At 35.8% G+C, this 15998-nt stretch overlaps 1 protein-coding gene across 2 annotated transcripts in view; it reads right to left on the bottom strand.

Annotated features, from left to right (window-relative positions):
- The window catches only part of SMG1 (SMG1 nonsense mediated mRNA decay associated PI3K related kinase), a 116152-nt gene that overhangs the window by 57077 nt on the left and 43077 nt on the right, over positions 1-15998 (bottom strand). For both annotated transcript variants that reach the window (XM_074965387.1, XM_074965388.1), the window contains exons 7-19: positions 14604-14729; positions 14434-14506; positions 13418-13515; positions 12215-12388; positions 10290-10514; positions 9324-9425; positions 8381-8650; positions 7253-7383; positions 5569-5730; positions 4976-5094; positions 4049-4136; positions 3859-3960; positions 1982-2122 (exon numbers count right to left, since the gene is read on the bottom strand). In XM_074965387.1, the coding sequence (XP_074821488.1) occupies positions 1982-2122; positions 3859-3960; positions 4049-4136; positions 4976-5094; positions 5569-5730; positions 7253-7383; positions 8381-8650; positions 9324-9425; positions 10290-10514; positions 12215-12388; positions 13418-13515; positions 14434-14506; positions 14604-14729 (1811 nt within the window). The remainder of the gene's footprint in view (positions 1-1981; positions 2123-3858; positions 3961-4048; positions 4137-4975; positions 5095-5568; positions 5731-7252; positions 7384-8380; positions 8651-9323; positions 9426-10289; positions 10515-12214; positions 12389-13417; positions 13516-14433; positions 14507-14603; positions 14730-15998) is intronic.

Raw genomic sequence — 15998 nt, 5'->3', positions numbered from 1 at the left:
AATATACCACTGCTCTCCCACCTTGAATACTGTGTGCAATTCTGGTTGCTCATCTCAAAAGAGATATATTAGAAATGGAAAAGGTATAGAGAAGGGCAAGAAAAACCATTAAGGGTATGGCACAACTTCCCTGTGAGGAGAGATTAAAAGACTGGGATTGTTCATCTTGGAAAAGAGATGACTAAGGGGGGATATGACCGAGATCTATAAAATCATCAATGGTGTGAAGAAAGTGAATACGGAAGTGTTATTTACCCCTTCACATATACATGAACCAGAGTCACCCAATGAAATTAATAGGCAGCAGATTTAAAACAAAGAAAGTACTTCGTCGTACAACACATAATTTGTGGAATTCATTACCTGAAGATGCCATGAAGGTGAAAATCATAACTGGGATCACTTAATAATTGCCCTGTTCGGTTCATTCCCTTTGAAGCATCTGGCATTGACTACTGTTGGAAGACAGGATACTGGGCTAGATGGACCGTTGGTCTGACCCAGAATGGTCGTTCTTATGAGGTGAAGATACCACACAGAGCTCCAACTCTATCCATGGGCAGTGCAAAGAAACCGAGGTGGTGAGGGCAGCACCACCCTTATGTGGCCAGGGGAAGAGCTATGGCTGCAGGGCGCAAGTGCTGCCCCTACAGGTACTGCGAGGCAAAGTTCTCTGGCTCACTGGTATGTGGGGTGCACACATCCACATGGAATACATGGCTACATCTACTTCAAAGAAGAATCTTACCTTCTTTAATTCAATGGAAAAGTGATTGAGGATTAATAATATCTTAAAGCATCAGGATATATAAAGCAATTTTCCCACAGCAACTGCATTCCTGCAATTACTATTTATTATTTGTATTGCAGTAACATCTCAGTCTGTAACTAATCCCCCTTGGTTATACACAGTATTGTAGGTTTTGTTGTGTGTGATGTGACGTGCAAAATGATCATACATTCATTTCAATGTCTACACAATCATATCGTGTATGCTGTAAATATAATCACGTTTGTGAGACTGCACCCAAACAAATGTACTGGCATTTGCATTTAACTGAAAAACACTACATACAGCTCACAAGGCTAAATTGTTATAATTTGGTGGCTATTTCAATCACACACCTACGCGTTTTCTAAACTAAATTTCTTCACACATATCTAAAGGCTCAAGCATGAGAAGTTTCATTTTTAAAACTAAATCCCCCAAGTTAGCCAGGTGTAAACCTATGTGCTCGGGTGGAGCAACACCAACTACAATGGGTGTCTGCTCACATGGTGTTCTTTATAGAACTGGGGCCTAAGACAGAAGACACCTTCCCACAAGCATTTCCCATCCTGATAATTCAAACAGCTCAATGGAATTTTACCAAACTTTCCAAAATAAGTTTAGCCTTTGGGATGAGAAAAAGAATGAGAAGTTAGAGCACAAAGTACGCACACACTTACAAACATCTGAAAAGACAGTCATGTAATTAAAATGCTTGTTCAATTACACTGTCACCAGCACAACCCTATACACAGTTCTCACTAACTGAAAGGTTGAGAGGGTGAACAAAAAGCAATTTTTTTTAGTAGCTGAACAGGAGTTTTTGAAAGGTGGAAGCAGCCTTCTACCACCAAAAGTGACTTTCCATAACTCTTAAGAGCAAGAGGCCCAAGTTCTGAAATGAATCCAATTCTTCCAGGGGGCATTGAAGAGAGCTACCAAAGCTATTTGGTCTTACATATTTAATAAAAGCAGAGTCTCAAATTCCATCACAGATAATATCTACATTATGAAGCAAAACCATTTGTAAATTAGTTACCACTTTTGAAGTAGGTCTGTTGATGAGCTAATTTCGTATTTCAGGATTCAAGGTAACCAATGCAAACCAAACACATTAAACTTGTCCAATAATAATAGGCATATACTTAGTAAATAGTCAAGTGTGGATTCTACATGATATTTTTTATTTTAAAAGGTACAAAAAGTTCTTACCCTGTTCTGTGACAGCTCCCATACAAAATAAAACTAATGACATCAGAGAAGTCCTGTGGGTGGAATGTATTACTTGGAGCTTTGCTCATGTGATTTCTTACAGCCAAAGAGATTTCTTGTATTTCTGTGTGGTTGCTGTTACTACAAACAGAAAAACATAAGATATGTCTGATTCTCCTTAGACCAAACTATACTATACAAGGAAGTTCACAAAACAAATTTAAATTATTCCCGGTATTTACTAATTTTAGGAAAGAAACTGCAACACTATTTCAGTTTTAACTAGTTTTTGCATGTACAGCAAAACATCCCTAGAGCTCATTGGGCCAATCTCATCCCACATAGGCCTAGAGAGAAGGGATAAGCAAAAACTAAAAAAGTAATGTACTTTATCTCCAATTACCTATACATTTGTAATTGTCTTTACCTTTTTTCAACTCAGTGACCTCAACCAAGCAGAACTACATATTTTATTTTGGAGTACAATTTGTTGAACTGCTTTTGTACCTGTTTTAGGTCACTGATAAAGATTTTGAGACTTGGCTGTTTGCTTGAAAAGTTACTATACTAAATAGCTGAGAAACTCCTCAGTGAAAGTTTTGAAGTTAAGGATTATAACTGGTTTTGTAAACTACAATTTTGACAGTACACTACTCACCCTTTGGAGTAAAGCAAGGGCTTTTTCTGTTGTGTGTGTTGTTATCATTAAGAGATTTGGGGCTGACTAGTACATTTTAAATTTTTTAATACATGTGTGGAATTTTATATTGGCAGGATTTCCTTGAGGGAAACAACTGAGTTTCTGAAAAGCTTCTAAAGAGACAAAGTTTCCAGAGAAGTCCCACCATCAAAACCCCCTCAACATATATATAAATGCTGGACTGGGAAGAATAGGGGTAGGAGTCTCTCTATAGCCAGTCTCTGCCACTTATACCTTTTTAATTTGCCAGGAAAATACCACAAATTACTTTTTTTAAAAAGAATTTTGTATAACATTGCCACTTGTTTTGCCGAGTCGGAAGAACACCTTAAGAAAGATGGCAGTCTCTGGCAGAACAGGAGAAATTAGAGTAAGAAATGTCTAAAAATATAGATTATTTAATTATCCAAGGATAAAAGAAAACAGCTCATAAATACATGTTAAGGTAGAATCTAAAGATTTATGTAAGGTTTGAGGGACTTGATACTTCGATAAATTTACCAGATACTAGAAGCATTTCTGGACTTCAAGTACTCTGCCTATACAAGTTGAATCATCTTACTGAATTATAGGGTGGTCTATAATATATATATATATAACAGAGTTGCCATACATTGTTTGTCAATATTTGACTCTAGATAGTAGCTGTTTCAGCCCAAAAGACGACGTTATGAAGGAAACACATTCATATGTTCCTAGATTAAGAATACAATTTGATATATTAAAATCAGAATTTACTAGATATGCACAGAAGCAACAACCTTCTTCCCAGTCAAAATAAAAGTTATAACTGCTGGAAATAAGTATGTTCGCAGATTATGAGAATGAAAAATGCTTTTTGGAAGCCAGGAGTCTGTGTCCTGGAGACCAAGATGATGTTATTGTTGAAACACCGGGTGATACTGATCTTACAAAGTTCACATTTCATTAAACTCCAAGTCAATAACTGTCATTTTATGCTAAAAGTACACTAAGCACCCAATAAAAAAAACAAAAAAACACTCTCATGGTACTGTCATGTTTTATATGATCTTTTAAAAAATATTAATTCTGTATAGCTAAGCTATTTGGATACATTACAGAAGTGTACTTTCTTAAAATTAAAATAAAGTTAGACTGTGAAACAAAGTAGTAAAACACTTTCTAGATACACAAATACTTAAAACAAACTATTTACCTCAGAACTACATCCAAAGGAATTGACTTTAACAGTTTCCCAAAAGCTTGTCTTACACGGGCACCACTATGGATTAGCTGAACTCGGCACACATCAACACACCTGCATAAATAAATAAAATAAATTGAGTCATAATAAAATGTGCATCTAGTAATATATTAAGAAAATTTATTGAATTTTTGGGAAGTACCTTTGTAAAAGGTCATCTGGTAGGGAAGATGAAAGAGCATGGAGGCTACTACATGCTTGAAGACAGATATTCACATCTTCAAGAAGGGCTGCATTAAGGGTACAAATAAAGGATGTCATTTTCATTAAGATGGAAAAACTCATTCATCTCCACACAGAGCTATCCTGAACGTTTAAGGACATTACTGTATAAAAAAATAATTTCATTTTTATTTTGTTCCGTTTTAACTGCATGGATTTTATTAATACTAATAGAAGCCGCATGGAAATCAAAACTGAAATTGTATCCCTACCATGTATATTTAACATGATTGTGTCATTTTAAAAATGTATAATCATCATCAAGAATAATCCCTGGCACTTATGTAGCACTTTCTGACCTAAAACATTGTTGACAGGTTAATCCTTATATTGCCCTATGTGTTGGGGATAATATACGTTTGCCTATTTTGCAGTTAGGAGAAACAGAGTTAAAGAAAGTAAATTAATTGTCCAAGGCCAGAAGGATATAAGAGCAGGGCTAGAATACTTGTTTCCATAACCCTGTCACCATTTAGTTTTCCAATCTCTATCAAACACAATACCTCAAATTATGGTAGGACTGTTTATCCTTTGTCAAACATATGCAATCTGACTTCCAAATATCTATTATTCCACTGAGAAGCTTAATCAGTCTCATGATTGTAGTCCCTTCATGCAAGGACATTCTCTTCTCCAAATAACTGACAGTTTGAGGAACAAGAAGAAGAGGAAAAGGCAAGGGAGTGGTTATGCAGCTGCAACCAGAGCTCAACAAAAAACTGCAAATCAGAAGATGACCACAGATGTATCTATCAATCAGCTGTCTTTACCCAAGGACATATCAATACAGTTAATGGCATCTTATAAAGGGTAATCAATAAGAAAAAACAATTTTGTGTGATCTTACTGTTTCCTAGAAGTCCTTTACAAAACTTGTGGAAAGATGGAAGAGAGAATAACGGCGCATATGTTTCTGATTTTTTCATTAGAACAGCCACTTCCAAAGCCCAGGTCATCAGTAGTTTCCTAAAAATGCATTACAGACTAGTCACTCTATAAAACTAGATTCTGGGACAGTGTTACTCATAAAACATTAAATATCCTGAGTTTTCACATCAATGTGGTAATGCAAACTTGCAAATATTTGTGAAAGAAAACCATTAAATAAGTGAAAATTACCTAACAATTGAGTTTTGGAAGCTCTATATTCAATGTTTGGCCTAGAAGAGTTTCACCTTTGGTGTTTTCATGAATATGAAAACTTTTTTTTTTTCAGTGTTTTAGCCTGAATCCTATGAACCAATTATGTTGAGCATGAATGATTATTTTAGTTCTTATGTTTTGTATGAAACCAAAATCCTCCACTTTGAAATATTTAGTCCTCACCACTCCTTTTTTTATTCTAAAGAAAATGACAAACATTTTCTTGGTTCTAAATCAGAACTAATAATTCTCTTTAAAAAAAATCTCAATCTCTGATATGAAGACAATACTATTTACCTGGTATCTTGAATAAGGTTATCCTTCTTAAGCAATAACCCCAAAAGGTTTAGTATGATAGAGAAATGTTTCTTTGTAGCTGTGGTTACAGTGCTAATCACTGCTCCATCAAACAAAGAAGGAGAGGAGGAGCTGAGGCTACTGGATATGAAGTGGTCATGCCTGAAGGAAAATTAGAAAAAAGTATTTTATTTCCTTAAACATACAACTAAATCAGAAAAAAAAAATCAGTGTTATACTCAGATGTGTTGCCCAGAAACTAGTTTCAGTGTTATAATCGCATGATAGTCTAAAATTTAAAAGCTCCAATGCACTATGAATGCCTAGCTAAATAAGAATGGGTTAAATTAATTATTTTTAAATAGTTTTATGCTAACTACAGCCTCAAATCCTCTGAAGTACTGAAAATAAATGTAATTTCAACATTAAACAGCGACAGAAATAATATGAGGTATATAAGCAAGAAAGGAAGCTAAAGCTAGATAAGTTGAGAGGGTCTGATCCAGATGTGTTCCACTACAAAATCACCACACCGTTTGTCACATCTATTAGCATTTGCTCAAAAGCGTCCCAAGTCTAGAATAATAAGAGTACTGCCTATGTCATTCAGTCCTGACCTGCAAAACTGCATGTAGATGCTGCCACCGTGCTTGTGCGCACCATGGTTCTAGTTTATGTCAGTGCTCCTATCCCTCATCACCAATGATGGATTCAACCACAAGACATACCTTGCAAAATACTTTAAGTAATGAATGACAAGAATGGTGAGGTAATATCTTTTATTGGACCAACTTCTGTTGGTGAAAGAGCTTTTCGTGCTACAAAGAGCTTTTCTTCAACTTGTCTCTTTCACTAACAGAAATTGATCCAATAAAAGATATTACCTCACCCACCTTGTGTCTCTAATATCCTGGGACCAACACAGCCACAACATCACTGCAAGCATTAGATAACGAGTGACCAATCATGTACTATTAATTCCAAGGTGGCACAGGAGCAACTTGTGTCTCAGCAATCTGTTCCCCCCCAGATTTCTTCTATTTCAAGCTGGATTTTTTACTTCACCCTTGCAGTCATTAGGACATGTTATGACTACTTGTTGATCTGAAATCTAGAAGTTTTTTATTCATAGGTATTTTATCCCCAATACAACAATTAAAATCTACTTTAATTTTTGCAGTTGCAATGTACAATGTTTCAGTTAATGTTTGCATGCAAGATGCCATACAAAATGAAGCATTGTTTAATGTGTACTGAAAAGAATACGCTAAGTATCAGAGGAACCATGTAACATACCAGAGGTTAATTTTTTTCAAAAAAGGAAAACCCATTAGTTCACATCATAAACTGCTTGCAAAATTATTTTAGACACACTTAAATTAGAAATTATAAAATAAACCTTAACTCTCAATCTTAAAACTATCTAAAATTATGTTTTGCACAGATATTTAGGAAACTGAGAATATGCATTGCCAATTTCAACCTAGAACCGTTTTTCATGGGTGATCTCTAGTACCTATGAAAATAAAATCAATGAAAATAAGGATTTATAAGAGAAATGGTGGCAACACATTGATTACACGACCATCAGTGCTGCTATCGTAAAATTCTTCCCTAAACTCAAATACAGTTTACATCTATCTATTTATGCTCTTAAATATTAATGCCTTAGTGATCTTCCTACCTGGTACAATGTGAATATAAAGTGTAGAGAACTGCATACTGGACAGCAGGAAAGTGAATGGCTATGTCACTGTGAACAATCATCAAATTCTTACTCAACAGTGCAAACACAGTTGGAGAAAGGGCCCACATCTACAAAACAATTGTAATAAAAGCATAAAAATATGTATGTAAAGGATATTGCTATCAGTCATATTTACATGTATCTGGTTTATAAAGAAATAAATGGTCAAATTTGCTTTAAACAAAAAAATGTAATGCTGAAATCACAAAAAACCTGCTGAAATTAGGACATTTTTACTAGTAATCTTTACTGTTTTTGTCTATCTAGAATTTCTCAAATGTGAATGCTGTCCTGCCCATAGTTGAAGAAACACACATCTGTCTTTTCTGAGTAAAAGTTTTCTTTAAAAGGTGATGCAAGGGTACTTTGAATCAAAGTGGCACAATACGGAAGTTGGAGACAGTGCAGTTTTCTACATTTTTCTTTCCTACTCGGTAATTTCGATATACTGTATTCAAATACAATGGCAGATTTGGGTTTTTTTTGGCTGTTTATATTTTAAATGATTTAATGAAAATATATCCTTCATATTTCTGACCTTGTTTGCTAATCTTCTACTTTGCTGTCCCCATTTTTTTTTAAAAGCACCCTATACATACACTGCCCCAAAAGGTTTATATTCTACCTTGAAAAGACAGAAAACACGACATCAAATGCAAGGTAGCGTTTTATTGTCAGTGAGGATCACTGCAAGATATGTCAAAACTATTTTAGTTTCTTTCTTTTCTCATCAAGATAGTAGAATGTCCTGATGGTATCAGAAGTAATTACCATCACCCCAGTAAAGTACTGTAATGTGGAAGTTATATTTCATCACACTTTTAAGACTAGAAATAATTATCTCAAACAATTTTGCACCATGGAAGTTATTAAAATTCCTCCCTCAAAAGTAATGAAGTATCAAGAAAAAGACACCTTAAGTACATATATGCACGCATGAAATGAAGATTATATGCATTACATGAATCCACAGAGACTTGTATCTATCAATAAAAGCCAAACATTATATGATTTATTGAGCAAAAATTAAAAAAGTATTTATTTTTACTGCAGTTAAACACTTACCCCAATCAATGAGTTTTTAGCATTTCCAATAGTAGTTAGGGCACTGAGGTCAAATATAACTACAAACTTTGCATTAGCCACATTGAATACATGGTTCTTAAAAGCATCATGCTGGATTTCAGAACATGCCTCAGGAAGTTGTAGGCTACAAAGGAGACTATTTAGAGCACAGGTCATTTCTCCCAGAATCAACCTGTAAGCAGTCTCCAAAACAGGAATGTTTTTCAGGCTCAATACTGCTTGATAGACAGCATGGGCTGCTGCAACAACCTTGAAAATGAAAAGATTCAAAATGTTATTTAACTGTGAGATATTTCTGAAGTGAAGCTTTCTTGTTAGATGAAAGAAAGACTTATGAACATGTATGGTCTGACAGGGTCTCACTCTTCAGTTTATTATAATTAACTGTTTCTTTAATTCTTCTAGGCAAATTAAGCTGATCATTATTTTAGGGTACCAAAACTACATCAGCCAATAGTAAAACAAATTAGACTATTTGCCACAAGTAGATGAACTTCCATTCAGAATCAACTGTAAAACTAAAATTAAAATTGAGTTAATCTTAAAATATATGCTAAAAGCCCTACTAAATAAACTTTGAGTTAAGATATATTTAGCACGCACACAAAAAACCCCCAAGTAAACACTGGATTGTAATCCTTTTCTTTTCCACCTTCCAATTTATATTATTAACAAATGATGCTATGCAAATTAAAAAGAATTCTCTTCTGACTGGTATGTGACAAAGTATGTTTCCTCACATGCCACAACCGAATGAACAATAACCAAACCTGAGTTTAGGCTTCTGTTTTTCTAATGAGTTCAGACATCTACGCAACTAACTGTTCTTCTTATGGGCAAAATTCCATAAGATAATATACCACTCCTCTAAAACAGTATTAGAATTGCTATAGCATATTAGTAGCAACCATCCACTTCTTACCTCTTTCTCCTTATGGTAACGGAGTACAAGTAGTTTAGATTCTGGTACAAACAATTTCTCTACAAATGTCGATGGCAATTTTGTATTTATTTGTTCAACAATCTAGAGACAAAACATAAGCACTGATAATATACATCTTCAGTTGCCTGAATTCTTTATTCAGACATATTTATGGCACTAATTTACAGAACTTAATAAATCAGAACCCCTTAAAGATATTTATAAATATTTGACTACATTAGAGTTAAGAAATCAGTTACATAGATACCGATTAGTTACTTTTGTAAGTTAATGAAAAAACATAACTGCTCTGCCAAAAGTCAATATTCAGAGGACAGGCTATTTTTATGCTATCTTGTCAACCGAAGTGGAACTCAAGCATATGACCAATATAGATTGCTGGACGTAAGTTCTATGGTAATGTGCTAATATGGTTATTTAGCCAATAGAGGTTAAAACAGTTATTTAGCCAACACACAGGTTGTTGAGATCAATATTCTGAAGTCATCCGCTATCCAAAGTGTTTAGCCATGGCAGAGTGACTGCATAAACATACTAAATCCTAGTCTCTCTGGCAGTTCATCAAAAATACTGCTACCATTTGCAGAGGAAAGTTAACCTATTGGTTAAAGAATAGGCACTATCCAAAGGTCAAAGGAAAATTATTTTGGATAAACTGGAAACTATTCAGTAATAGGACTAAGTAGGAAGGCTATCAGCACAAGCTCTACCAGTTTTTCAAAATGATTACAAACATTTGATAGGTTTTTGTTTGTTTGTTTTGGGGGTTTTTTTTGGGGGGGGGGGGAGAAGGGGAAGGGGAATACAAGACATTGAAATAGAAAAAAAGGAAACAAAGATCACGATTTACTGTTAAATCGGTTTGTAATTCAGGTGCCTGAATGAGATATGTTAAATATTTTTTTCTAATTGTAAAGCCCCACAAAAATGAGAATTTGTATGTACCAGTGTCAATAAATTCAAGACCGAGATGATATAATCGGTACCACAAGTCTGGCAATTCTCCAGTTGATCTAAGCCATATGTGATGACCATGTCACAGTGTATAGTCATACTGGGGTCCAGACTACCAAGTAAAACCCCAACACACTCATTGGCAGCGGTCAATACAGCCTCAGAGAAGAACACTTGGTTTGCTGTAGTCACACATCTCATTACTCTGTACAGAACCTGGAAAAGAAGGAAAGTGAATTCAAGTCAGTTTAACTAGTACTGGATGTTATTTAAGCATAGGGGAAAAACCCACATCCATTTGAAACTACACAGAACCAGAAATGCAGGGCTAGAAGGGACCTCAAGAGGTCATCTAATCTCCCCCATCCCCCCATGATGAGGCAAGATTAAGTACATCTAAAACATCCCTGCCAGATGTCTATCTAATCTGTTTTTTAAAAACCACCAAGAATAAGGATTCCACAACCTCCTTAGGTAACCTGTTTCAGTGCTTAACTATCCTTAGAGTTAGAAAGTTTTTCTTAATATCTAACCTAAATCTCTTGTGCTGACAACTAAGCCGATTACTTCTTGTCCTACCCTTGATGAACAGGAAAACAACTGAACACCACACTGCTTGTAACAACCTTTTACATATTTGAAGACTTGTGTCCCTCCTCAGGGCTTCTCTCCTATAGACTAAACATGTCCAGGCTTTTTAACCTTTCCTCATGTTTTCTAAACCTCTTATTTTTGTTGCTCTCCTCCAGACTCTCTCTAATTTGTCCACATTTTTCTGAAAAGCGTGATGTCCAAAACTGGACACAGTACTCCATCTGAGGCTTCACCAGTACAGAGTAGAGTGGAATAATTGCCTTCCATGTCTTACATATGACACTCCTGTTAATAATCTCAGAATCCAACACTACTCTGCACTGGAGCAAGTTCTTTGTCAAAATAAATATTAAAAATGCTTAATGTGCATTTATATTTTCATTAAATACAAAAAATGCAACAACTCCAAATTTAGAGTAATTTTAAAGACAATGAACTAAAAGAAGCACAGAAACACAGAGTTAAAGTAATTACTTTGGGTCCTTGAACTGAAGTCAATGTTAGAACTTCTATTGCTTTCAGTGAGAAAAGAACTGGTCTTCTTTTCTTAACTTGTCCCACAAGGGTCTCATATTTCAGTGCCTATGCACATGTCACTCAGACAACCTTAGATCCCAATAATGAAATCTGTGCAGGTGGACCCTTAAATCTGGGACTCCTTGCAGGCATATCAATGGGATTCTGTACAGGCATAGGTCCACCCACTCAGATTCAACTGCAGAATCAGGACCTTATGCCTGTGTCTCCTTGTTTTGATTACATTGGATCCTTGTTGCTTTAACTGTGATTGTAACCCATTAATTATTTTTGTATTACCAACGTAAGAACAAAAGTCACCTTCTCATACTGTGCAATAGTATCTATTCCAAAAGATACTCTAAAATGAAAAAAACTTTATATACCAGATTTCAACTAGATGAAGATTAGAAAGGGATAAAGTACAAACCTTTAGCTGGTTATAATTATACTCCAGTTTTTTTAAAGCATCATGATAATTTGCACCATGATAATTTGAACAGATCATAACAAAGGTCTATAGCCAGGTCAGACTGAAAAACCTTTGGAAAAATACTTACATCAAATACATTGTGGTTTCTGGTACATATAGCTATCTCAGGTCTCTGTCACAATCACTACTAATATTAAATCAGATTCTATTAGCTGTCAAACAAATCTAGTCCTTCAGTAAAGTTGACCATGAGTACATTTGTACACTGCCAAATTTTGCAAAAATATGGATGTTGGGTTTCATTATTATTTACAATAAATTTACCAGCAAATATTTCTTAATAAGTAGCATGAAACATGTTCTGAAATCTTACATCAGTTACATATGCTTCAGTAATTGGCTGTCCTCTAATTGGGCTGAAGCGTTCCCCAATACTCCTCACCACAGTGCTGAAAACCCGAAGAAGTGCAGCTAATTTAGGTAGTGATACTGAAGGAGGAGGAATATCTTCGTCCACTGATTCTCCAGAGGCCACATGGCTGAGGTCCTAGATAGGAAAATTTATGTCATTAAGTAGTAAGTACAAGCAGTTATAATATAGACAAAATATATATAAAATTCAGTTTTAATATCAGATGTATCCCAAATGTATCACAATAAATATGACAACACTAAGAAGCCCAGAGTTTTCTCTTTACACTATAGCTTCAACAAGCTGTAATTATACTTGTTAATTAAAGATGACAAACACCACAAAATGTCTGGAAAACTGTATTTACATTAGCTCTGTGTATACAGTCACCACAAATTTTAAGATAGATTACTGGTGTACAAATTACAGATGCATAATTGTTGTAATTTATAGCAAAATAAAACCAGGTACCATATTAAATAAGATTTAAGAAGCAACTTTCTTTTTTATGTCGTCCTTTCAATTATTGTGAACATCTCAATGTCATCTCATCTGTTTTAACAGGAAATCATGACGACGACAACATTACAAACTAGCGGAAAATGCTAAGAAAAGCTTGTCTCTCTCACTAACAGAAGCTGGCTGGTTCAATAAAAGACATTACCTCACCTACCTTGTCTCTCTAAGAAAATGCAATATTGCACCCCACTGTTTCAACATGCATGTCTTAAACACATCCCAGAGCTAACTGACTAATCTGTTACGAAAGATCATTGTTTCTTCCCTAGTTCCATCCTCAAAATTAGACTTCCTAAAAACAAGAGGGGCTGACTTTAATGGGGCTAGAATTTCATCCAAGAAGCATATCAGTATGCAAGCACCTTTATATTTTATTTTATTTTCTACAAGCGTATGCAGCATTTGAGTCCCCTCTCATCAACCCCACACCTTACTTTCAACGTACTTTCTATAAACTTAACAAAACAAGGTAATATGATCAGACACACAAGGTGGGTGAGGTAATACCTTTTATTGGATAAACTTATGTTGGAGAGAGATGAGTTTTCAAGCTTACACAGAGCTCTTCAAACAGGCCTTTATGGCTATAATATATCTTAATTATTTTAGAACTCTTAATGCTGCTTCACAATAAACTTTGCTTACCTCAGCATATGCCTCCATATCCTCTAGAAACTGACCCAAAAGTGTGGTGGAAAAAGCAAGATCAGCTACCCAAAATGGCTCCAAGCTCTGTAGCCATCCTGTATAAGTCAGACCAAGTGAAACAGATTGTTACAAGCAAAGTAGAACACAGGTATAAAATTTCAGATACATATTACTGAAGGATGGAAAAGATGACTCATTTAAATTTCTCTCTCTTTTTTTTTTTTAAGAACAAAATTATTTTTATTTATAATTATCTGTATTACAGTAACCCAAGGAGCCTCAAGGAGATTGGGGTCATACTGGGCTAGACACTGCATAAATACATTGTAAGAAAGAGTCTACAATTTAAACAGACAAAGGAAACATTAGTCCCCTTTTACAGATGAGCACCTGAGGCATAGAGAGATTAAGTGACATGCCCAAAGTCATCACAGGAAGTCTGTGGTAAAGCCAGAAAATTAACTTGTCTCCTGAATCCCAATCCATCCTTCCTTTTTTCTAACACATTATTTTTAAAAGGTGCACAAGAAGGAGGTTATGTTTTCAGAAATTGCTTGAGGGTTGATAACTATAAGAATGAATTAATTTTCTCTAACAGAGAAAGCAAATGATGTTTAAATGCAGGCTGGCTAAAATGTCCTTTAATTAAATTTTAACTGACTGACATGAATGGTATATGACAATAGGTTTTTTGGTTCTGAGTTCTGTTAATACACTAAGTCTCCCATATAACCAGACTTTTTTGTTTGTTTGTTTTTATGTAAACTCCTTTACCCCATGTGGGAAGGAACTGCATTGGACTTTTAATAATTAATGAATGCCACTTACATGGAGGGGTTGCCACTGAGTGACAAGAGGCATCCTCTGTCTGGGGATCAGGCAGGTTGCCTCCACAGCAGTGTGCGCGCAGTGGCAGTGAGTAACGCTTAGAAATAAATCCACATCCTCCACAAGGTGGAGCAGAACACTAATAGTAGGTCATCACATGTAACGATTTTGTAGGCCAGACTTACCAGACACCTGCTGTGTCAGAGAAGGTTTCTGAGTGTGATCTATATGCCACCCAACCAATATGTCAACTGTGTCCTTGAAAGCAATGAAAAAGGTAAATCACCTATGTGATGTGCTATGTCAATGTTTTATACAATAAGAGGGGGCAGAAGAAATTCAGGCACAAGCTTACCCTAAAATTGGTGCTGAAAATATGTGGGTAACATCGGGACACCAGAAGGATGCACTTGACACATTTGCACAGTAACTCTGGTGTATCCACATTTTCTAGAATGGACTGCAGGCTGGTCATTACAAGCTTAAAAAGAGTCACAAATTAAAAAAAGTTACTAGTCATTTCAGCTTATTCAAAAATATTGAAAAGTCATGAATGCTGTTAAATCAATTGTAACCTTGACTGGCATAAGAAAGATCTGATACAAAACAGATGGCTGCTCATTGTTAAGATTCAAGCAACAGGTACTTGCATAGCATTTTGATGTATAGTATATATTTTCTGCCTTCCTATGAAACATGGAAATGCCAAGGTGTGAAAGGGGGGGGGAAAGTGATAGGTTAACAATGACAAATTTATTTAAGCTTACTAGGAATTACAGAGACTAATAAGGCTACCTGGGAGAGGGCTTGCATGGTGTTAGGGTTTCCAACGAACTACAAAAGACTTGAAGGTTCCCCTAACAATTCTTCTAACACTTGCCTGGGCTGAACGTGTGGATGGGTATTCCAAAATACCTGAGGTTCACAAAGGGCTTGTCTTCACTAGACTTTTTACGTCCAGTTAGGAGATATTTAACATTCATAAAGACTAAGTGGTCACTCTTCACTTTGATCCAGGCTACAAGCATTCATGCTTTAGCTTAGGGAGAAGCCTGGTCTTTCCTAAGGCCTGGCCTACACACTTACAAGTTACATCTACATAGCTACACTGATCAGGGGTGTGGGAAAAAAAACATACCCCTGATCACACAGCTATGCTGACCTTCCCCGCCCCTCCCCGTGTAGATACAACTATGTTAACGGAAGAATGCTTCCGTCAACATAGCTAATTTCATTTGTGGAGGCAGTGTTCCTACACGGATGGAAAAACCCCTTCCAATGTGAGTGTGGCTATGCCAGCATAACCCTGGAGCACAGACATGTCAATAGAAGGGTTTTTCCCATCAATGTAGGAACACCACCACCCAAATTAAGGGTATGTCTAGTCTACACTACACAAACTACAATAACACAGCTACAGCACTGCAGCTTAGTGGTACCTAGGTTGATGGAAGAACTATTCCATCGACCTAGCCACAACTCCGCCAGGGTTAGGTCAACCTAATTACAGTGCTCAGGGAACGAAATTGTTCACAGCCTTGAATGGCATAGCTATGTCAACCTAATTTTTAAGTGCAGATCAAGTCTCCAGATTGTAGACACAATCTAAAGGTAAAGCATAAACTCATGCCTTGTTTCTCTACAGTTTATCTTGACTTAACTGACTGACAATTAACACCTTTTAAAAGACAGTCTGAATACTTTTTACCCAAACATTTGGGGTTTACTGTAGGCTGATCCCCAGGGTAAA

This window comes from Natator depressus, chromosome 10 (assembly GCF_965152275.1).
Source record: "Natator depressus isolate rNatDep1 chromosome 10, rNatDep2.hap1, whole genome shotgun sequence".
Lineage (NCBI taxonomy): Eukaryota > Metazoa > Chordata > Testudines > Cheloniidae > Natator > Natator depressus.
The sequence above is the reverse complement of the archived record's forward strand: the minus strand, read 5'-3'. Positions and strand labels throughout refer to the sequence as shown.